We start from the raw sequence: 23,187 nt of genomic DNA, 5'->3' as shown, positions 1-23,187 counted from the left end.
TTTAAGATTTTTCTTTTTAGTGATTCCCTTTACATTTAAATTCATCATATTTTCTCTCCCTTTTTATCATCATAGCAAAAAGGCACAATACCTAGAAAAGTATTAGAACTCAAGAATGCACAATTTTGAAAGGAAATTTCTACTCATTGTATTAAATTCAAATTTGAGTACAAGTGTGATTACATATCCAAAAAGTCCTCAAGGGACTGTACATCATAAAAATAGATAAAAATACACTAATTTTTCTTTGTAGTGGAGGATGTGGCTCCCGAACTCAGTCTAGTGTGTTTGATGACCATGCTTAACCCCTCACTGACGTTCCCTATTTGTTCGAGGATCTCCGAGGTGGCCCTAGACTGTATCGAGGTGAACTAGGTCAGACTTTCTTGGAGGGTGTCAAGTTTGGAGATCAAGGCATGTGCTAGCCTTTCTGCACCCTGACTTTGGCTACCAAGCTCATTTCTGATGCTATCTCGCATCTTCCTCGTGTCATCCTTTACGTCACTCATATTCCAATATTGAGCCTGGACTAGGCTTCTGATGTTGTAGATTTCCTCCTTCAGGTCTGCAACCATCTTGGACACGGCTGCTAAGGAGGGAACAACTTCAGAGGAGGGAGCACTGAGTGGACCTCGGAGCTCTCTCAACAGATCATCTCTCAGCTCCCTCACAATCTCCTGTCTCATCTTCCGGAGCTGCTCAGTGCTGATCCGGACTTTGAAAGGTTGCTGAGGTGGTGGAGCTGTAGAGGGTCCAGCAGAAGTAGATGGGAATGATGGACCAGATGTGGAAGAAAAAGTGGAAGGAGCTATGTAGTGGTCCTGGTCATGATCAGGACTAGGTGAGTGATGAGTGGTAGGATCGGATGGTGTGGATGAAGATGTTTTTCTAACCCAGACATTGTCTACTTTATGGAACCCCATTCTATGGAGAGTCCCCTCACCCATGTGATCAATGTTACGAAGTGAATGAGAGGGTTCCCCCTCAGGAATAGGGACCTCTAACTCCCTAAAAAAAAGTGTGAATAGCATGCCATAAGGGAGACTCAATCTAGATTTATCTAGGGGTTCACAAATATATTTGTAGATGGGTTTGGGAAAGTTGATGGGAGTGTCTCGGAGAATGTAGAACATTAGTGCTAGGTCTCTCTCGGAGATGAAGTCAAACCTACTTGTTTTGGAAAAGAGAGTCCTAGAAATGATACTTAGGAGGAGCCGCATTTCAGCTGAAAGCTGATTTGCAAACACCTCCTCTATTGGGGATTGAGGTGGGCTCCCTAAAATGGCCGTAAGGGCCTCAGTCCTATCCTGGGGATGAGTGGAAAAGATCCCTTCTCGGAAGAGATGGAGGATTCGAGCAATGAAGTCCTTCGAGATAAAAACAGGGACACCCGCTACGGTTCCCTGGATACCACCACTACTTCGGGCTACAGTCCCATAAAATTTCCTAACTAACCCTGGGTAAGTAGGGAGGTCTAAAGAACAAAACAACTCTAACCCTTGAGCCCTAAGATGATGCCCAAGAGTGAACCCTTTTTGGGAGAGGAAGTCAAGGTTGACTTTCCTCCCGGTAGAGAATGCCCTTCCGGCGCACGGACGTGAGGGAACCGGCCTAGGCGGGGAAGGAACCGGAGGTGGTGGCCTCACGGGTTCGTTCCGTGCCTTGGACCGTCGCTCGGCGCCGCTCGTGGAGAGAGGTCTCTTCCGGCTCGGGACAACGGCTTTCCGAGGTATTTTGACCTAAAAATCGAGGGATGGACAAGAGAAATGGAAGAAAACTTGAGGGAGAGGACCTAGAACGGGTCGGAGACGAGGTCGGAGACGTCTCTAGGGATTTGGAACAGTGGCGGCCGAGAATAGAAGTGAGGAATAAACGTTTCGATTAGGGTTAAAAATCGGATTTCCGACCTCGAGTCGACTCTGGTATGTCGCAAGTCGACTCGACCTCGAGTCGACTCCTAAATATGCGCGAGTCGACTCGAACTCTGTCACATAATCAAAAAATCTTGTTATTACCGTGCCATAGGAGAGAGTTATGGAAATATCTAAGATTTAAGATCTGATTTGATGACCATAGATAAGAAATCCTATATCTAACATAAGCTAATCATCAAAATCAATCATTTAGAGGGGAGTATCACAAGAATGGATCAATCACTCCTAACCCTCTTCTAAGAATGCAAAATCGATCTTCACTCAAGAGTTTTGTGAAGATATCAGCAAGTTGATCATCAGTGCAAACAAATTCAAGCATTACATCACCATTTAACACATGATCTCTTATGAAGTGATGTCTTATCTCAATATGTTTAGTTCTTGAGTGTTGAATTGGATTTTTAGTTAGATTTATGGCACTTGTATTATCACAATTTATGGGAATCTTATCTTGTTTAATGCCATAATCTTCAAGTTGTTGCTTGATCCATAAAATTTGAGCACAACAACTCCCGGCAGCAACATATTCGGCTTCAGCCGTAGATAGTGCAATCGAGTTTTGTTTCTTGTTAAACCACAAAATTAAGTTTTCTTCTAAAAATTGACAAGACCCGCTGGTGCTTTTTTATCAAGTTTACAACCAGCGAAGTCTGAATCAGTGTATCCTATTAAATTTATGCTTGATTCTTTAGAGTACCATAGACCTATGTTTTTTGTTCCTATGAGATATTTGAAAATTCTCTTAACTGCAATTAGGTGTGATTCTTTAGGATTAGATTGATATCTAGCACACATGCATACACTAAACATAATATCAGGTCTACTTGCTGTAAGATATAGTAAAGATCCTATCATACCTCTATACAGCTTTTGATCAACTGATTTACTTGATTCATCTTTGTTTAGTTTGCATGATGAGCTCATGGGGGTGCCAATTGCCTTATTTCCATACATATCAAACTTCTTTAGCATTTTCTTGATGTATTTAGCTTGATTGATGAAAATTCCTTCCTTGGATTGTTTGATTTGAAGTCCAAGGAAGTAGTTCAATTCTTCCATCATGCTCATCTCAAATTCACTCTGCATTAACTCAGCAAACTCTTCGCAAAGGCGATTGTTAGTAGCACCGAAAATAATATCATCTACATAAATCTGCACTACCAACATATTTTTGTTTTCCTTTTTCAAAAACAGAGTTGTATCAACATTTCCTCTAAAAAATTCATGGTCTAATAGAAATTTGCTAAGTCTTTCATACCATGTTCTAGGGGCTTGTTTTAGACCATAAAGTGCTTTGTTTAGTTTATAAACATGATTGGGGTATTGATGATTCTCAAAATCAGGATGTTGTTCTACATAAACTTCCTCATTAATATACCCATTCAAGAAAGCACTTTTTACATCCATTTGGAATAATTTGAAATCTTTATTGCATGCAAATGCTAGTAACAATCTAATTGCCTCAAGTCTAGCTACAAGAGCAAAAGTCTCATCAGAATCTATACCTTCTTCTTGATTATAGCCCTTTGCTACTAGTCTAGCCTTGTTTCTAATCACAATTTTATTTTCATCAAGTTTATTTTTGTATATCCATTTAGTTCCTATTATTGAGTATTCAGTGGGTCTTTCAACTAAGTTCCATACTTTATTTCTTGTAAATTGGTTAAGTTCCTCTTGCATAGCATTTATCCAATTTACATCACTTTCAGCTTCTTCTATGTTCTTAGGTTCAAAGTGCGAGACAAATGCAAGATGATTATTTAAGTTTCTAAGAGATGTTCTAGTTCTAACAGGTTGAGATGGATCATCTAAAATTAATTCTTTAGGGTGACCATGAGCATACCTCCAAGCCTTAGTAAGCCCATGATCAACAATTACCTCTTGGCTTGTTGAAGTTTCTCCAATTTGCTTCGGTTCATTCTCTTGTAATGTCATATCATCTATCCTTTTCTTAAGTATTCCTGCATCATCATCAAGAGCTACTCTCTTGCTAGAAGAGACATCATTAGTATCATCAAAAACAACATGTATAGACTCTTCAATAACAAGGGTTCTTTTGTTGAAAACTCTATAAGCTTTACTTGATTTAGAATATTCCAAAAAGATACCTTTATCAGATTTAGAATTAAATTTGCCTAAGTTATCTTTGCCATTATTATGAATAAAACACCTACACCCAAAAACATGAAAATAGTTTACTTTGGATTTTCTATCTCTCCAAAGTTCATAAGGTGTTTTCTTTATAATTGGTCTCAATAAAACTCTATTTAATATATGACATGACGTGTTAATGGCTTCTCCCAAAAATACTTAGGGAGGTTACTTTCACACAACATGGTTCTAGCCATTTCCTCTAGGGTTCTATTCTTTCTTTCCACAACTCCATTTTGTTGTGGTGTCCTAGGTGCAGAGAAATTATGAGTTATCCCCTTTTTACTACAGAATTCATCAAATAGATAATTTTCAAATTATCTATAACTGAAGCATTTCTTGAGTTAGTTACTTTCTTATGAAATTTCTTAAATACTGAAAATGCTTCATCTTTATGAGCTAAAAATATGACCCATGTGTATCTAAAAAAATTATCTACAATGACAAGACCATACTTGTTTCCACCAAGGCTTGTGGTTCTAGTTGGTCCAAAAAGATCCATGTGAAGTAGTTCAAGGGGTCTAGCAGTAGAGACACAATTTATGGATTTAAAGGAACTTCTAGATTGTTTGCCATATTGACATGCTTCACAAATTTTATTTTTCTCAAATTTTAGCTTTGGCAAACCAATCACAGAATCTCTTTTAACTAATTTTGATATTGTATTCATACTTACATGACCTAATTTATGGTGCCATAACCAACTTGCATCATTGACTTTAGAATCACTAGCTACTAGGCAACGGCTATTATTGGCGAGATCTTCAAGATCTACTACATAAACATTGCCTTGTCTTATTTCTTTGAATATTAAGCTATTGTCAATTGAGTTGGTTATGATGCATAGAGATGGCTTAAACAGAACATCAAAACCTCTATCACATAATTGACTAACGCTAAGTAAGTTATGCTTAAGACCATCTACAAATCGTACATTATCAACGAAGGTTGAAGAGGTGATTTGTACTTTACCTATGCCAACGATGTGACCTTGGTTATCGTCTCCAAAAGTCACAGCACCTTCTTTTTTAGGCTCTAGGGTGAAAAATTGCTCCTTGTCACCCGTCATGTGTCTTGAGCAGCCACTATCCAAGTACCAACAGTTTTTGTCGACTTTGGCTGCAAGACACTCCTACACAAGGAAATCATACAATTTTAGGTACCCAAGTTTTCTTGGGTCCTTCAAGGTTAGTAATGTTGGTTCCTTTTGGAACCCAAATATTTTTAATTTTTCTTTTAGCTTCTACTTTTCTATTGTCACACACATTAGCTTTATGTCCTACTTTTCCACAGCAAAAACATGTTATATTTTTAGTTTTACTTTTCCCAGCTTTTATATAAAAGTTTTTAAGAAACTATTGCTTATTCTTAGGCTTATACCCTAAATCAACTCTATTAAACACAGCTCGTTGATTATTAAGGATCATCTCCAATTTTTCAGAACTATATATAAACTTTCTACAATAGGTTTGTATTTTTCAAGTTCTTTTGTTAACTTCAGTTTTTCTGTTTTTAGTAAGTTTAAGTCTTTTGTAAGATTATCTTTTATAGTTTGTTTACTGTTTCTGTCTTTCGTTATCTTTAATTAAGGTATTAGTTTTTTGAGTTAGCATTTGGTTGCTTGTTTTAAGTTCTAAATTTTCTTTGATGATAGAATCCTTGTCCTTAATTAATTTATCGTACTTATGGGAGTGAGATTGATTAGTTAGTTTTAATTCTTTATTTTTAAGGTTTATTGTCTTATATTCATTCATTAGTTCATTAAAAGCATCATACAATTCATCAAAGGTAAAATCTAAATGCGTTTTAGATATTACCTCATTATCATTTGCCATGAAGCAAAAATTTGCTTTTTTCTCTTGTTCCTCATCCGATGATGATGATGATTGATCGGAGTCTGTCAAGGTGGAGACAAGAGCTTTCTTCTTCTTGTATTTGCTGCCCTTCTTCAGCAAGGGACAGTCGATTCTGAAATGTCCCGGCTTCTTGCATTCATAGCAATCAATTTTCTCACTTTCTCTTTTCTTACCTTTGTCCTTGTTGTAGGAACTTGAGGAACCTCTCCTCTGATGAAAGGATTTCTTCCGGTTGATGAATTTTTTGAACTTTCGCACGAGAAGAGCCTCATCTTCATCTCCCTCATTGTCTTCTTCTTCACTGCAGCTACTGCAAGAGGGATCCTTGTTAGAAGAAGTAGAATTAAGGGCAATTACCTTTTTCTTGTGGGTGGACTCTTCTTCACTGTGTTGCTTCATTGTGAGCTCATGTGTCATTAAGGATCCAAGGAGCTCCTCGAGTGCCAGCTTGTTCAAGTCTTTGGCTTCTTGGATCGCCGTTACCTTGGCTTCCCATGACCTTGGTAAACATCGAAAAACTTTTCTGACAAGATTACTGTTAGTATAACTTTTGCCAAGGCTTTTTAGGCCATTGACAATATCAGTAAATCTAGTATACATGCACGTGATAGTTTCATTAGATTCCATTTTAAATAGTTCATACTTATGAACTAGCATGTTTATTTTGGATTTCTTGACTTGATTCGTGCCCTCGTGGGTCACTTCAAGTCTTTTCCATATCTCTTTTGCAGAATTGCAAGTAGAGACTCTATTGAATTCATTACGGTCTAAGGCACAAAAAAGTACATTCATCGCTTTGGCATTTAGTTGTGCCTTCCTTCTATCATTGTCATCCCAGTCTTTTTCAAGCTTGGGTATAGTAATGTTATCTACAAAAATAGAAGGAATGTATGGTCCAATAACTATGATGCTCCAAACCTCATAGTCTTGGGTTTGGATAAATATCCTCATCCTAGCCTTCCAATAAGTGTAGTCGGTTCCATTAAAGAATGGAGGCCTATGGGTGGATTGCCCCTCAATAAGGGAAGATCCAAAAGGGGTTGTCATTTTGATCTTTTACTCTTTTAATATAAGAGCTCTGTCTCTGATACCACTTGTTGCCCAAGAACACAACCCAAGAGGGGGGTGAATTAGGTTTGGATTAATTCTCGACCAATTAAAAACTATGATTAGTAATTAACTAAATCTATTGCAAGCAAATTAGTTAAGTTACTAGATGAAGTGAATGAAGAGAGAGAGAGAGAGAGAAAACAGCAACCAATACAAACACAAACCAATTTATAGTGGTTCGGAGCTAACCCTTGCTCCTACGTCCACTCCCCAAGCTTCACTTGGGAGTTCACTATAATCCTCCGGATTACAGCCGATTATTTTACAAGTTTACAACCCAACTTGTTGTTTTCGCGAGATCACAACGAACTCGGTCGGTTTTCACAGGCTCATCGACTAGAACCGCCCGATTGTTTTTCCGGGATCACAATCGAACCCTTACACCGTTGGTTTTACCTTCGGCTCACCAACAAACCTTACAACCCTTGATTCAATCCCCTAATTGAATCAAGTAAGAAAATAGTTTGGAAAAAGTTACAAGGAAAGCTTCTTAACAAGCAAATATTAAACAATATGAAAAGAGTAGAGTTAGAAGTCCTCGAACAGATTTTGAAAGAGGAAGAAGGAGCTTCTCGAACTCTGAGTCTCCTCTTTGAATGCACTGAAGATCTGATGTCAGAGGAAGAGCCTTGAATGTGAAGGGAAGACTTCTAGTTATGTATTGAATGCGGTTCTTCCTTCTTTTGCTTGTCTTTTCTCTTAATAGACTCTTGGTAGATGGAAAACACTTAATCCTCAGATGGAGTGACTCTCTTAGTGTCTACTATTGTTCACTCTGGCTATTTAAGCAGTCCCCTTTGAAAACTAGCCGTTAGACACTAATTTGTGGCCGTTCTGCACAGTCTGCAACTCCTGACAATGTATCCGTTGGGGTCGGAGTCGACTCGCTCGATCTGGAGTCGACTCGGCTGTTGCTGGAGTCGACTCATGCTTTACTGGAGATGATTCGCTCTCAGAGTTTCAGAGATCTAATTTTCTGCATTTCTTTCTTGAGTCGACTCGGATCATCTTGGAGTCGACTCGGCTCTCAGAGCCCGAAAACTGATCCTCTGTCTTTGGAGTTGAACTGCCTTAGAGTCGACTGGGATCATCTTGGAGTCGACTCGGCTGATTTGGGGTCGACTCTCGTATTCTCGGAGTCGACTCGTTCACAGAGTCATTTTGTTTGATTTTCTGCCTTTCAGTCTGCTTTCCTCTGAGAGTCGACTCTTGCTTGTTTAAGAGTCGACTCGTCAAACGTTGGAGTCGACTCGAATTCTTCTGGAGTCGACTCGGTAACAGGGTCCAGAAAATACTTCTCTGTCCTTCTGTCTGTTACTCCTTGGAGTCGACTCGGAACCGTTGGAGTCGACTCGGTGACAGGGTCTAAAATTCATCTTTCTGTTCTTCTGTCTGTTCTCAGTCAGAGTCGACTCGTAGTGTACCGGAGTCGACTCGAGCTCATGCCAGAACCTCTGAAACACTTAAAGTCGACTCATACTCTTTCGGAGTCGACTCGAGCTTCAGACTTTGGCTTAAATTAGTTCAATATTTAGCCAAATGACTTTGACAACGGCTCGATGCTATTAAAGATAAATTCACATATATTTGCCTCTAGATTGAATTCATTAGTACAACTTGAAATATACTCAAATGCTTTGAGCTCATCAAAATCAAATAGGGGTATAACCAATCACTCCACAAATGATGAACCCCATAAATTAGGACATTGGTTTTAGGGTTATGATGACATCATACCAGTGAGACCTAAAATTCTAAAATCCTAATTTAGAATATTCCCAGTCAAATTGGTATATTGAGTCGGAGATCAATATTACTGGAAAGACTGGCACATCTTATGTATGCTCAATGTAGAGGGTGATTGATCTCACAATCACTTGTGTGAGACACTAATATAAAGATGTGGGTGCTCATTAGAGGAATGAGTTCACTAAAATGACCAGCCATGAGAACATCTTACGGATTCTTACTTAATTGTCAAAAGATGGTTCTCATAGTGGGAGTTGTGCAAGTGATCCTTAGACCTGAGATCACCATGGTACCTTGTGCACTTGAACCTATATTTTGGTTTACCCTCATTCACGACATTGCGTTGTGTACGGGGTATTCTAGATATGGTGGAGTTTGTATGAAGGTTGTGAGTAGGTCAACAAGAAATCAGTCATTTCTAGTAAGAGAAGGTAACATTCTACTTACTCTAATCTTATGATGATTCAAGAAGCCTTTGATCAAAGCAAAATGAATATTAGAAAGAGTTTCTAATGTTTCATTATTTGAATTATCATATAAAAGATTGAGAGAGACATGAATAAGTGATTGAGTTTGATATTGATCCATACTCATGTACTTATTCAGGATGTAGTATGACTGAGGGATTGAATTGCACGGTAACTTGCCACTAAAGGGTATGTTTGGATTTGTCCAATACATTCCTCATCTTCCGGGTAGACATGATACGTTGCTAGACGTCAATCTTGTCTTGTGGGTTGATCGGATCAAAGAGTTTGATTAGATCAAAGCATCAGAAAGGTTCTGATTGCTAAGTCAGGTTTAGCACTAAATTGAACCTAAATTGGATTAGAGGTATTCTAATCAGGTTAGGTCAACTTGCATCTGCACCTACTGCTGGCTAAGATAAGGAATCCAATGGGTCACACACTAGGGAATTGATCAAGGTCTAATTGGATTAAATCATGTTTGCAAGATGAACATGCTAGCACGTGTTGCAAACCCTAGCTCCCGATTCAAATTAAATTCGAATCTGATTCTTAGATTAGGTTGATCTAATATGATTACATCATGACCTAATATGGGTTAGCCAAGAGTTGAAACTCATTTGGCTTTAATTAGACCTGATTTGATGAGGTTTAATGTTTCCTTTAAGTTGGTTAAACCCAATTTGATTGGTTTTGATAGGGCCTTCACTTCTGGACCATTGGATCGCTCCCTGGATGAAGGATCTGGTCCACTGGTTGGCGCCTTCATCTGGACCATTGGATGGCTTCCTGGATGAAGGATCTAGTTCACTGGTTGGCGCTTTATTCTGGACCACTGGATGGCTCTCTGGATGAAAGATCTGGACCGTTGCTCAGCGCTTGAATCTGGACCATCGGTAATGACATCTTGCTTCTGGACCATTGGATGGCACCCTGGATGATGATGCCTTGATCTGGACCATTAGATGGCACCTAGATCTGGACCATTGGCTTTGGTTCACTGCATTTGGGCCCTTGGATCTTCAGGATTTAAGAGGAAGACATGAGAAAGAAGTTGATACACCCTTCTCCTTAGCACCCCATCATGATGGGATGCCTCTCTTGGCACATGCCTCATCATGATGAGGTGTGTGGATGGGATGCATCCCTCCATCTCTTATAAATAAGGAGGTGCCTTGGGGTTCTAAAGATCATCCAAAAAAAAGCCTCTTCTTCTCTCTCCCTTATCCCTTCTTTCTTACAAGCCTCTCTCTTTTGTCCTAACCCAAAACAAGAGGGTCTTCTTTAGGACAAAAGGGCTAGTGAATGTTTTAGAGGTAGAAAGGAAGAAAGAAGTGAAGGAAAATCAGCCAATTAAATCCTTTGGAAGGATTGAATAACTAGAATCAAGTTTTGGTGGAGCTAGAGTCTTGAACCCATTCCTGTGTGGATCAACATTGAAGGGTGAACATTTGGGCACCTTAGGACATCTTCAGACATATTGGATATAGCATGACAGGTATTCTTCTATACCAAGATTATATTTTCTACATTATTTGGTTATACTATTAAGGTGATCTTGGCTTATTAGGATTTCATATAATGGGCTTTATAAGAAAATTTTATAATTCTGTATCTTCTGCTGCGCCCTAGGGCACTGGGAAACCCAACATCAACTCTAGCACAGTTGGAGTCGACTTGATCTCAGTGTATCAGAAACTGACCTTCTATCTTTGGAGTTGGCTCATCCTCCGTTGGAGTCGACTCGATCTCTGATTTGGTCCTTGGAGTCGACTCGGCCTTCATTGGAGTCAACTCGATCTCAGTGCCGTAGAAAACATTCTTTTATCATTCTTGTCGAAGTCGACTCATCCATAGCTGGAGTCGACTCGATATCAGTTGGCTTAAAAATGAGGCTTCTGTCTTTTCGTAGGAGTCGACTCATCCATAGTTCGAGATGACTCGATATCAGTTGGAGACGACTCGATATCAGTTGGCTTAAAAACTGATCTTCTGCCTTTTCGCAGGAGTCGACTCGCCTACAGTTGGAGTCGATTCGGGCACTGTACCTCAGAAAATACTTCTCTGTCTTTGCTCTTAGAGTCGGCTCGATCTCAGTCGGAGTCGACTCGTGCTCTGCACTTAGAAATTCTGCTTTCTGCCAATCCATCAGGAGTCAACTCGTCCGAACTGAGAGTCGGCTCGAGGGTGTGCCATTTAGCAACCTTTGTGCTAGAGTCAACTCGAGAATCTTCGGAGTCGACTCGAGTGTAGGGTAAAAATTGAAATGGTTCCAAACATAGTAAAGGTAGAATTTAAAAACCTCGAACCAATTTTTAAGTCATTCTAGCACATTCAACAATATTTTTTTTGAAACACTCATTTGAATTCATTAGTATAATATGAAATATACTCAAGTATTTTTGGCTCATCAAAATCAAATAGGGGAATAACAATCACTCAACAAAAACTATCCTTGGAATCTATATTTAGAGATCTCTTCTAGCTCGTATCTCAAATATCTCATTCCTAAAGCTAAACTTTTTATCCTTGATTTTGGTGATATTTGTTACCCCTGAAATTGTTTCAGATTTACTCTTTTTGAAAAAGAGATAAAAGAACCTTAAAAGAATGTTAAAATAATCAAATTTGTTGTGATCTCATCATAATTTTGAAACTATCTTAATTGGCTCTGATCTATACTCATTATCTTGCCCTGACATTATTGCCTTGAGTTACATGATCCATATTCTTACAATAATTTGACATGCATTGAATGAAATGTTGCTTTGTGCTTAATATTTCATTATTTTGCAACCTTTTTGATGTTGTCAAAAAGGAGAAAAATCTGAGTATATGCTCATAATGCTTTATGTTTTGAATTGAATATAAATCAGCTTAGTTTGAAATATGTTGATTATGTTAAAGCTCATTAACTCTAAAGCATTGTCATGAAGTATGTTCTTAAAGTGTCTCCTCGATTTTGCATTTATTTTGACTAGTGTTTACTCTCTGTTATTGTCTGTATTTCTTCTCTAAAACATTGTACTTTTGGTTTGGATGAAATACAATGTTTCATCTTGAGTTATGATATTTGTGATTGCCATTACAATGCTATCCATTTCATTGTTATTCATTCTTTTTGATGATGACAAAAAGAGGGAGAAAATATAAGAGAGAAACTAGAAGCAAATTCTATAAGAAAGATTGTATAGGAGAGAAAATATGGGAGAAAATATGAGCATCAACCCTTAAACTAAGAGGCATATATTATATACTTAAGGGGGAGACATGTGACAAAAAGAAAATCTGAATTTTGACAAAAAGAAAAATCTAAATTTTGATGCATAATCATAGAGATTTTTCTTGCCTCGATACATAACATAAAACTCTTGTTTTGGCACAAACTTTTGAAAATTTTGCTTTTAATGATACACAAGAGTAAGGTGGGGGCAAAGCTGAAATTCTTTTGACATTCATTTGGATAAGATAGGGGGAGTTTTTGGTTCAACCCATGCTATATGATACGGCCTACCATGATACTATCTTGATACTCTTGAACCAAAAGCATTTTAGGAATGTTAAATCTAACTTTTCATATGAACGCCAATTTGCTTACACTAAATGTTTTGTAATCATCAAAAAGGGGAAGATTTAGTATCCTAGTGTGATTTTGATGTTTACGAAGCCATTGAGGCCATATGGAAGTACTAATGCCATTAACTCAATTGATCAAGTATATAAACACTCAAGTAAGAAAAAAGCAATACATTCTCGATATATTCTTGATCTTATACGTTTAAAACAACTCTCAAGAACTTTTATCTAAGGACAAATTTATTAGAAGAACTTAAGAAAAAAATCTAAATTTCACTTTGACAAAGTTAAGAGTGAAGTTTCCTTGTTAAGGGGCAATTCTGTTTTTTTTACTAGTCAAAGAGATGAAACTTTTAAGTGCCAAGCATCCTAAATTACTTGCAATGTCTTTTATTTGTTTTATGTGTAAAACTAACCTTAAGATGTAGAAAATCAGGATTAGAGTCGATCTAAAAAAGTTTGGAGCCGATTCTGATACATTTGGCACACTTTGGCACGCTTGGCATAGGGCTCGAGTCGACCGCCAAAAAAAAGGCACAGTACTCGGGTAGACCCCAACTATTTCCAACAAAAAATTGCTCTCTAGATTTACTGTCAGAATCGACCCTAAGCAAGGTCAGGTCGACCCCAGCCAAGGTCAGGTCGACCCCAGGAAAGCTCGAGTTGACCCCAGCTTGAAACATCAGAAAAATAGTTCTTTGGATTCTTTGTTAGAGCCGACCCCAAGAAAGTTGGAGTCGACCCCAACCATACTCGGGTCAACCCCAACAAAGCTTGAGTCGACCCCAGCATGTGGCACATTAGCTTTGGTCGACCCTAGATCTGCTCGGGTCGACCCCAGCTCGACTGACAGCCTAACGGCTAGTTCTGCAGAAGTACATTTTAAGGCTTCAACGACTATAAACAGCTAGTTTCTTCAATCCAACGGCTAGTAACTGATATTTGGAGGTTGGAGAAGTATTTAATAGCCACTATTCATCAAAGGAAAGCATCTTGGTGAGAATTTAAGTGTGCATTCAAGAAAAAAAAGCAAATCCAAGAGAGTTCCATTATTGCTTCAGTTCAAACTCAAAAAAAAAGTGTGTTGAGCAGAAATACAAGTGCCTTCAAGAGCTCAACCATCCATTAAAGTGTTAAGCAATCTCAGCAAAGAAGAGAAGAGCATCTTCAAAGCGATAATTATTTTCTTATCTCTTCCTTTAGTGCATATATTTGTTTTATTTGCTCATTTAGGAGTTTTACACCTTATTCTTCTGTTTCTTTGTAAGGTTTGTTGGTGAGCTCGTAAGACCAATGGTGTAGATTTGTTGGTGAGCCCATAAAACCAACGTTAAGGTTTGTTGGTGAGTCCGTAAAACCAACGTTTAGGTTAGTTGGTGATCCCATAAAACTAATTGTAAGGGTTTTTGGATTGTGAGTCCGAAAAAACAATCCAACTGTAATTCGAGGGGTTATAGTGAATTTCCAAATGGATGCTTGGGGAGTGGATGTAGGTGCCTTGGGGTGCACCGAACCATTATACATACTTGTGTTTATATAATGTTCTTTTCGTGCCTCTTGCTTACTCTCTTTGTTATATCGTGTAGTTGCTCTAGCTTAATTTCTAAAAGTGATTTAATTGTGCTTAACTAGAGCTTAACTAATTTTGCCTTCACTGTACTTATACACTTCACATAAGTCAAATTGCATATCCGTTTATAAATAAAATTTAAGGTCATAAAATTTAGAAAACCCAATTCACCTCCCTCTTGTGTTGTCACCTTGGGCAACAAATGTATAACCCCCAATTGCTAGGATTGAAAACATAATCAGGCTGAGAGTCGAAATCTGATAAATATTAAAGTTCTTTTTTTACAAAATAAATAAATATCATAATCTAATCAATATAACACTAGTATAGAAAATATTACTCTGAGTTATATATCTATTTTTTCATTCAAAAGACTATCTCATAAATTCATAATTCACATATAAATCGATTAATAATTTACTTGATGTAAAAATAATATTATATAAATAAAAAATCTAGAAAAGTCAGATGATTACTTACCTTGCAATGCAATCCAACTAATAGATCTTATTAATCTCAAAAATTCTTATTAGAGCCTAATATTCCAAAATTATACTTTTTATTAGAATTTTATCATAATTATTTTAAAATTAAAAATTTTAAATTTCAACACCCTCATAGGGCTGACTAAGAAGAAATGCCCAATATTTGGATTGGTCCAATCAAGATGATTTTATCGAATCATGTTCGAACTAGAACACAGATGGTTCAATAAGGAACTGGGGTGATCAAATTCAACAGTGTTTGGTATGGGCCAAGGTGGGCTGACACATCGTCCGACAACCTTGGATCGGGACCCTTCACCTAGGTCGATCCAGAAATCACTAAAAGTCGTACTTATAGGTCCAATCAACTCTAAAGAGAGAAAATCCAAATAGAGAGAGAAACTTTGTAGAGAGAAATACGACTGAGAAAGGATGGAAAAGAGAGAGAAATAGAGAGAAGAGGGAAGAATAGAGAGAAACCCCTCTCTTTTCTCTCTTCATGAATGGGGAAGTTTCTCTTCCCCTTCTCCTTTTCCTTTCCCCCTTCCCCCCACAAGTTCAAGGGGTTGACAGCCGCGGTGGCCCAGCCACACACCAGACAACATCCACAGGCGGCCGCAACCTATACTAAACCCAGCGACTGGTGGCAGTGGGATTGGAAGATGAATACCGAAACAGGGCACCCCTATTTCGAACGATTTTTCGGTGATTCGGTGGCTCAAATCGTGATGGTTCACACCTAAATCTTGGGTGACAGAGAAGGAGATGAGGAACACTTACCTCGGTCTGGCAAGATGGTCCGGTGACTCCTTTTGATGACAAATCGAGAAAGATGATCCAGAAAAGAAGCTTAGGATCGGTGGCTTAATTTTGGATGAACTTGAAAGAGGAGGAGGAGATCTCCAGCCTTATTCGGCCGGTTTTTGGATTATAATGAGCTTTTCGATCTTCGATGCAATCGGGAAGAAAGAAGACTCTCGGTTGAAGTTTTTTTTTTTTCCTATCTTACTTACGTGCGTCACATGTGAAGGTTGGTCCAAAAATTGGCTGGCTCAGCCAAGTGGACCGGGCCTAGTCCACTGGTTTCAGTGGCCTGTTTTTTCTTAACGCAACCTAGTTCGCAGGTCCCAGCTTTCGCAGGAAAAGCAAAGGTAAAGGAGTCTCGCTCGACTCGGACTGGCGTGCGACTCCCTTCTCCCAATCCTCCATCTCTTCTTTCTCCGCCCTCGCGGCCTAGGGCGGAAAGAGAAGGCACGCCGGTCCAAGTGGCTCCTGCGAAAGCGGGGACCTGCGAACTAAATCGATAAACCCAGTCGCTCCGTGACCATCTCCGCCACAAGAATAACAGGAGCCCTTCACCTCCCATTCCCACTCCCGCCAGTACCATCCCTCTTCCGCTTCGCCCGCCTCCCCCACCTCCTCAAAGGACTAGTTGGGTTTCCTGTCCATGTTCTGCGCTTCCTGGGCTTCCACCTGTCTCCCAAGGCGCCAAGTGTTCGGCTGCTTTCCGGTCCTGCAGAAGGAGAAGTCTCATTTGAAGCTGTTTGTGGGCTGCAACGTTTTCTTGGACATGAGCGCAACCGGTGCGCTCTTTCTCTTGATACTAAATAACTCCGCTTATATATTTGTTGCATTTTGATGAGGTTGCTAGGTCCTAGAGATCACAATGCCGCGTGCTATTTAAAAAAACTTGTGCTCTCTTCATATTATGACTTTTGATGAAGCAGATATTTTCTCTAATTCCAAGGATTTCATACTGATTCACAGCAAGGAGTACATGTTGTTCTTTCTTATTATTTCAGACGATTGTGTAGTATTGTTTCATTGTTTCTGTTCTCCCATGTTGTGTCATTGCTTTCTGCTTCAACAAAGATTTTATGGTTTCCTTCTGCTAATGCAATTGTAACTACAGTACAGACGCTGACTTTACCCCCTAGAATTTTCTGTTTTGTAACTCAGACACATGATATATCATGTTCTTCTTGGGAATGCTTACTTACTAGTAAGTATTCTAGAGTAGTTATGCTATGTTATTGACGTTATAGACCTGCATCTGCTTTGATTAGGTGCAGTGTGAATGTCGTGAACTAGAGAAGATCATAGAACTAGGAATAGAGTAAATAGATATAGGGCTCGTTTGGTTCGCGGGAAAAGAAGGGGGGAAAGTGTGGTCAACGGGAAAGTAATGAGATGCCTCTTGTTTGGTTGGAGTTTTCAAAGGAGAGAGAAGGGAAAGTTGTATTCCCATGGGAATGTGATTCCCATATTTCATGGGAAAGTCTTTCCCATGAGAAACATGGGAAAGTTACTTTCCCATGAGGCGGGAATCACTCCATTTTTATTTTTTCCCAAAACGTCCCTTCAGCATTAAAGAAGCATTAAAGAGGCATTAAAAAACTAATTTTTATTAAGGGCATAATAGGAATTATATATAACTTTCCTAGGAAAGTGGATGGCCAACCAAACATAAGCACCTTGGAAATTTGTCACTTTTCCATGGTCAACCAAACATGCCAAAAGTACTTTCCTAGGCATCCTCTTCCTAGGAATTTGTTTCCCAGGAATCATATTCCTAGGAAGGAAAATGCTTCCCGCGAACCAAACGAGCCCATAGTTGTCGAACACATAAATTTTTCTCAATCCTTTTATGTTTTTATTTGCTAATTTTCCATAGGTATTGCAAATTATTGTATGCATGGTCTTCATGGGAGCACTGGCTGATTGGATCTGTATTCTGGAATGAACTGATGCGGTTGGATCCACTAGACCGCCTCGGACTTAATCATTTGGTTATTTTTGCTTTTGAGTCCTTGATGTTAATTTTATTTCAGCATAGCCTTGCTCGGGTTAGCCGACTTGGCCTTTATTAAAGTCGCTTTGGGTTTAGTTGTTTCTTGAATTCAATTAGATCAAGTCAAGTTAAGGGATCAGGTAGCCACCTATAAATAGATGTGGTGAGCACCTATTTCAGTATGCAAAAATTAATTGAAAGGCTTTTGCCCTAGCTCTCTTCCCTTCTCTCTTCTCTTCTTGCGACGCCTTCCCCCTCTCCCTAGGCCGCCGTCCAAGGCCGCCGCCCCCTCCTTCATCCGGCTGCACCACCTCTGTCCCGAGAGGCCAGCCACCTTCTCCCTCTTCTTCCTCTCCTCCTTGATCCCTTCCAGCCTCTACAAACAACTCCATCCCGTCGGATTTTCAGCCCGTCCTTCCCTACGCAGTCATCAGTCGGAGGCTGATATCTCAAGATCCCGACATCATCTCTAGACCCACGACCTACCGCTGGAAAGCTAACGTGGAGATCTACAACATATCCAAAATTGAGATCGATCTGACGGACGGATCTTCAGAAATTGTGTCTGCAATAAGGTCGGAACTACCCTTCCAGAAATCAAGAAGAGTCAAGAATCTTGAGATACGGATCAAATTCTATCGGATCGCATCAATTTGGTATCAGAGCAGTTCAATCCTTGGCCTTGGAAGATGGTGAACACCCGCTCTACAACCTCGAAGCAGCAAGAAGCGGCATCTTCAAAGGGCATTGACCCACATCAAGAAGGCTCGCGATCACCCGCGGCCTCGGCGGACCTGAGACGCGATCTTGATTCCACCGACCGTCTCTTGGAGTTCTTGCATGGGAATCAAACAACTATGCAGCAGAGCCAACAACAATTGATGGAGAAGATGGATACCACGCAATGCCATATCGAGATGATGTTGCAACTATTGCTAAATCAGCGGCAAGAAACTCCACCGGGGGGAGCTCCGCGTCGGACCCGGGTGGAATCTCTGGCCCCTACCCGTGGACGACCAGGACGGAGGGGACCCCCTCCTCGTGAGCCTCTCCTTCCCAACCCACCAGAGGAGATGCGGCTGGACCAAGGAGAAGATCGACCTAGACCTCGACCCGAGCTCATACCGATTGGCGCACGCGCTAGGGCTCGGGGGATGAGCCCGATTGGCATCGATGACGGGTCGGATATGGAGGATGATCCCATCCAAAATTTTCAGATGAGGAACCAGCGTGTGGGAGAGTACCCACGCCGAGGATATGAACGAGATCGGGACCGTAATGGAGATCGAGAGGGAGGAAATCGCGGACTGACTCTTAGGCTGAAATTTCCCAAGTTTAAAGACGGCGATCCTCTCGATTGGGTGTATCGAGCTGAGCGGTTCTTTCACTACCATGGCACAACGGAGGACCAAAAGGTATTGATCTCATCTTTTCACCTAGAAGAGACCGCCCTGCGATGGTTTCAAACCGTCGACCGAGCCCGACCTTTCAACGGTTGGGAGGATTTTTCTGCAGCAATTTGTCGGCGTTTCGGCCCTACCGAGTACGATGACTTCCAGTCTATGCTATCAAGGGTCACCCAAAAGACTACTGTTAGAGCCTTTCAAGAGGAGTTTGAGAGGATCAGCAACCGAGTGGTGGGGTGGAGCGACTCCGCGCTGAAAAGCGTATACCTCGGAGGACTTCGTGTCGACATTCAAGCCGAGGTGAGGACTTTGCGGCCACAATCTCTGGAGGATGCCTTTGCCTTGGCCCTAATGGTGGAAGAGAAGATCAAGACCACTCGATCAGCGGCATGGGGCAGCTGGACCAACCCCCGGGCCGGCCAAACCGCAGGGGGCTCCATCGGCCAGCCGAGAGCGCCGACGGTTGCAGCAGCCAACACAGGGCCGAGGACCCCTCTTCGCTTGTCAGGTGACGTCAAGAGGGTTGAGCGTCCACCCGGGAGGACCTTGACACCAGCACAAGTGGAGGAACGTCGAGCAAAAGGCCTATATTTTCGCTGCGACGAGAAATTTACACCGGGACACCGGTGCGCGCGGCCCGTCGGAGCGGTGATGTTGATCGACGGATTGGAGGACGAGGCCGTGGCTGAAGATGGTGATGAGGTTGCTGAGGATGAGTCCCAAGATTTAGAGGCCAAGGAAGAGGACGTGCCACCTCAGATTTCATTGCATGCCTACTCTGGATCGGCGACACCGAAAACGCTACGCGTGGACGGCATGATCAAAAGACGTGTGGTGCGTATCCTCATAGATACGGGCAGCACCCACAATTTTTTGGATGAGAGGCTCGTCAAACAGATCGGTCTCATAGCAGAACCGACATTGGGCTTCGACGTGGCATTGGGTGACGGAGCCACGTTGAGGGCGGAGGGGATATGCCGAGGCATCACTTTGACGATCCAGGGCAGCCAATTCAAGCTCGATCTCTATCCGTTGGCATTACGAGGAGCTGATTTGGTCCTTGGTACGCAGTGGCTGCAGAGTCTTGGCCCGGTTACATTCGACTTCGCCGAGATGTGGGTGACTTTCAGACGGAGCGGACGGCGAGTTAGATTGGATGGCATTCGGCCTAGCCCAAGGGCTGCACTTCAGCCCCTAGTCGGCTTGCCCGGACCCGACGCGCACAGCTACTTGATGCAGCTCTTACCTCTGTCGACGGAGACCACGACGGAGGCAGGTATACCTACTGATTTGGCTGCTCTCTTACAGGGGTTCGCAGATTTATTTGAGGAGCCTCATGGTCTTCCACCCGAGAGGGAGCACGATCATCACATAGAGATTGTACCGGGAGCAGAACCGGCGAATGTGAGGCCTTACCGCTACCCGCACGTTCAGAAGGAGGAGATCTCAAAGATGGTACGAGAGATGTTGGAGAGCGGCATCATTCAGCCCAGTAGAAGCTCATATTCATCGCCGGTGCTGCTGGTACATAAGAAGGACGGGACGTGGCGATTCTGCGTTGACTACCGGGCACTTAACGCGATCACCGTTAAGGACCGGTATCCGATTCCAGTCATCGAGGAGCTGTTGGATGAGCTTGCTGGTGCGGAATACTTCAGCAAACTTGATCTTCGTGCCGGATACCACCAGATCCGTGTCAGGCCCGAAGATGTGCACAAGACGGCGTTTCGGACACACGATGGCCATTATGAGTTCCGGGTGATGCCGTTCGGCCTCACCAATGCACCAGCGACGTTCCAGGGGCTCATGAATGACATATTCAGACCATTACTACGACGGTATGTCCTTGTATTCTTCGATGACATACTGGTTTACAGTCGTTCATGGCAGGAGCACCTAGAGCACTTAGAGGAAGTGCTGAAAATTCTGCGCAGAAATCAATTGAAGGTTAAGCGATCTAAGTGCCTATGGGCCGAGCCGAAGGTCGAGTACCTAGGCCATGTCATCTCTGCTGTAGGTGTGGAGCCGGACCAAGCAAAGATACATTGCATGACCGAGTGGCCGCTACCGAAGAACCAAAAGGAGCTGCGAGGATTTTTGGGCCTAACCGGTTATTACCGCCGGTTTGTGGAGGGATATGGAAAGATCGCCGCGCCACTGACCCTGTTGCTGCGAAAGGGCGAGTTTAGATGGACCGAGGCAGCGACGGAAGCATTCGAGAAGCTCAAGGAAGCCATGACGACGGCCCCGGTTTTGGCGCTACCCGATTTCGCCAAACCGTTTGTAGTCGAGTGCGATGCTTCCGGTGCCGGCATTGGTGCTGTTTTGATGCAGGAGGGACGGCCAATTGCTTTCATGAGCAAGGCGTTGTCCCCTAGGACCCGCTCGCTGTCCACATATGAGAGGGAGATGATGGCGGTCATCCATGCAGTCACAAAGTGGAGGCCGTACCTTATCGGCCGCCGATTCATCGTTCGGACTGATCAGCAGAGCCTTCCATTTTTTCTTGAGCAGCGCATACATACTCCAGCCCAGCAGAGGTGGGTGTCGAAGCTTCTCGGCTACGACTATGAGATGGTGTACAAAAAGGGCGCAGAAAATCGAGTGGCGGATGCACTATCGCGCCATCCCGAGTCCGGCGAGTTGGCGGCTTTGACTACGCCGGTTTTTCCTTTTATTTCAGACTTGAGGACCGCTACATGCCGGGATCCGGACCTAGTACAGATCCAGAGGGAGCTGGCAGCAGATCCGAGCAGTCATCCCGAGATGGAGGACCGAGATGGGTTGATTCTGGACCATGGGTTGATCCGCGTGCCCACCGATTCAGCCATGCGGCAGGTATTGATCCAGCACTTCCATGATACTCCTTTTGCTGGACACGAGGGATTTTTCAGGACTTACAAGAGGCTGAGCCAGAGCTGTACGTGGGTAGGCATGAAGGCAGCAGTCAAAGCTTATGTACAGCAATGCGATGTGTGCCAAAGGGCGAAGGCGGATTCACTGCGACCTGCAGGTCTACTTCAGCCTTTACCGATTCCTGATCAGGTTTGGGAGGATGTGTCGATGGACTTCATTGAGGGGCTGCCATTAGTTCGAGGGTACTCAGTGATCATGGTCGTTGTGGACCGCCTCAGCAAGTATGCCCACTTTTCGGCGCTCGCACATCCATTTTCTGCTCGACGGGTGGCAGAGGTCTACATACGGGACATTGCTCGATTACATGGTATGCCTCGGACTATTGTTTCTGATCGTGACCGCATTTTTGTTAGCGCATTCTGGCAGGCTTACTTCAAACAGCAAGGGACGAAGCTTGTCATGAGCTCGGCTTACCACCCTCAGACCGATGGGCAGACGGAGGTGTGTTGCCCAAGGTGACAAGCCAAGAGGGGGGGGTGAATTGGTTTCTTTTTAAATTTAAACTATCTTACTCAAGTCAAATGGATGGTTAGTAAGCTAAAGCAAATCACAACACAAACAACACAAAGTATAGTGGTTCGGTGCTCTCCTTAGCACCTACGTCCACTCCCCAAGTGACCCCTTGGGAATTCATTGTTACAAATTGCTCCCCCTTGGATGTATAAGCTTTCTTATATGATTTTCAATTTGTTTGCCCAATTATTTCTCTTTTCTTGCATAAGTTCTTATTTCTCTTTCTTTACATAACTTCTTATTTCTTTTTCTTTACTTCTCCTTTCTTTAACTTTCTTTACTTTTGCTCTTATTGATCTTTCTTTACTTACTCTAAAGATATCTTTAGTTCTCCCCTTTTTGTTACTTTATTTACTCTAAACAATATCTTTACTTCTCCCCTAAGATCTTTACTTCTTCTAAAATAAATATTCTTTCTTTACTTCTCCCTTTTTTTGTTATCATCAAAAAGATACATGGGAAAGATGCAATAAATACCAAACTTCAAATTTCATTGATCAAAATGGGAACATTTTCATACATTCATGCCAAAAACAAAAACAGATACAATGTTCCTGAATCAAAGTTTAAAGATACATGATAAAAGCAAAATACATACGAGAACTAGATATCTAGCCTAGGCTCTAAACATAGATGCTAAGATCAGCCTAGGGAGACTCTAAC

The 23,187-nt window shown here is 41.7% G+C and overlaps 1 protein-coding gene across 2 annotated transcripts in view; it reads left to right on the top strand.

The window, feature by feature from the left end:
- The first annotated feature begins 16,050 nt into the window (after nt 1–16,050).
- LOC103697567 (uncharacterized) overlaps nt 16,051–23,187 on the top strand; it is a 61,757-nt gene continuing 54,620 nt past the window's right edge. The window contains exon 1 of one of the 2 annotated variants that reach the window (XM_039118832.3): nt 16,051–16,481. In XM_039118832.3, the coding sequence (XP_038974760.1) occupies nt 16,346–16,481 (136 nt within the window). In that variant the 5' untranslated portion in view covers nt 16,051–16,345. The remainder of the gene's footprint in view (nt 16,482–23,187) is intronic. The other variant, XM_039118833.3, reaches the window with a different exon arrangement.

This window comes from Phoenix dactylifera, chromosome 15, assembly GCF_051530095.1.
Source record: "Phoenix dactylifera cultivar Ajwa chromosome 15, Ajwa_hap1_PhDact_Kaust_v1.1, whole genome shotgun sequence".
Classification (NCBI taxonomy): domain Eukaryota; kingdom Viridiplantae; phylum Streptophyta; class Magnoliopsida; order Arecales; family Arecaceae; genus Phoenix; species Phoenix dactylifera.
The sequence above is the reverse complement of the archived record's forward strand: the minus strand, read 5'-3'. Positions and strand labels throughout refer to the sequence as shown.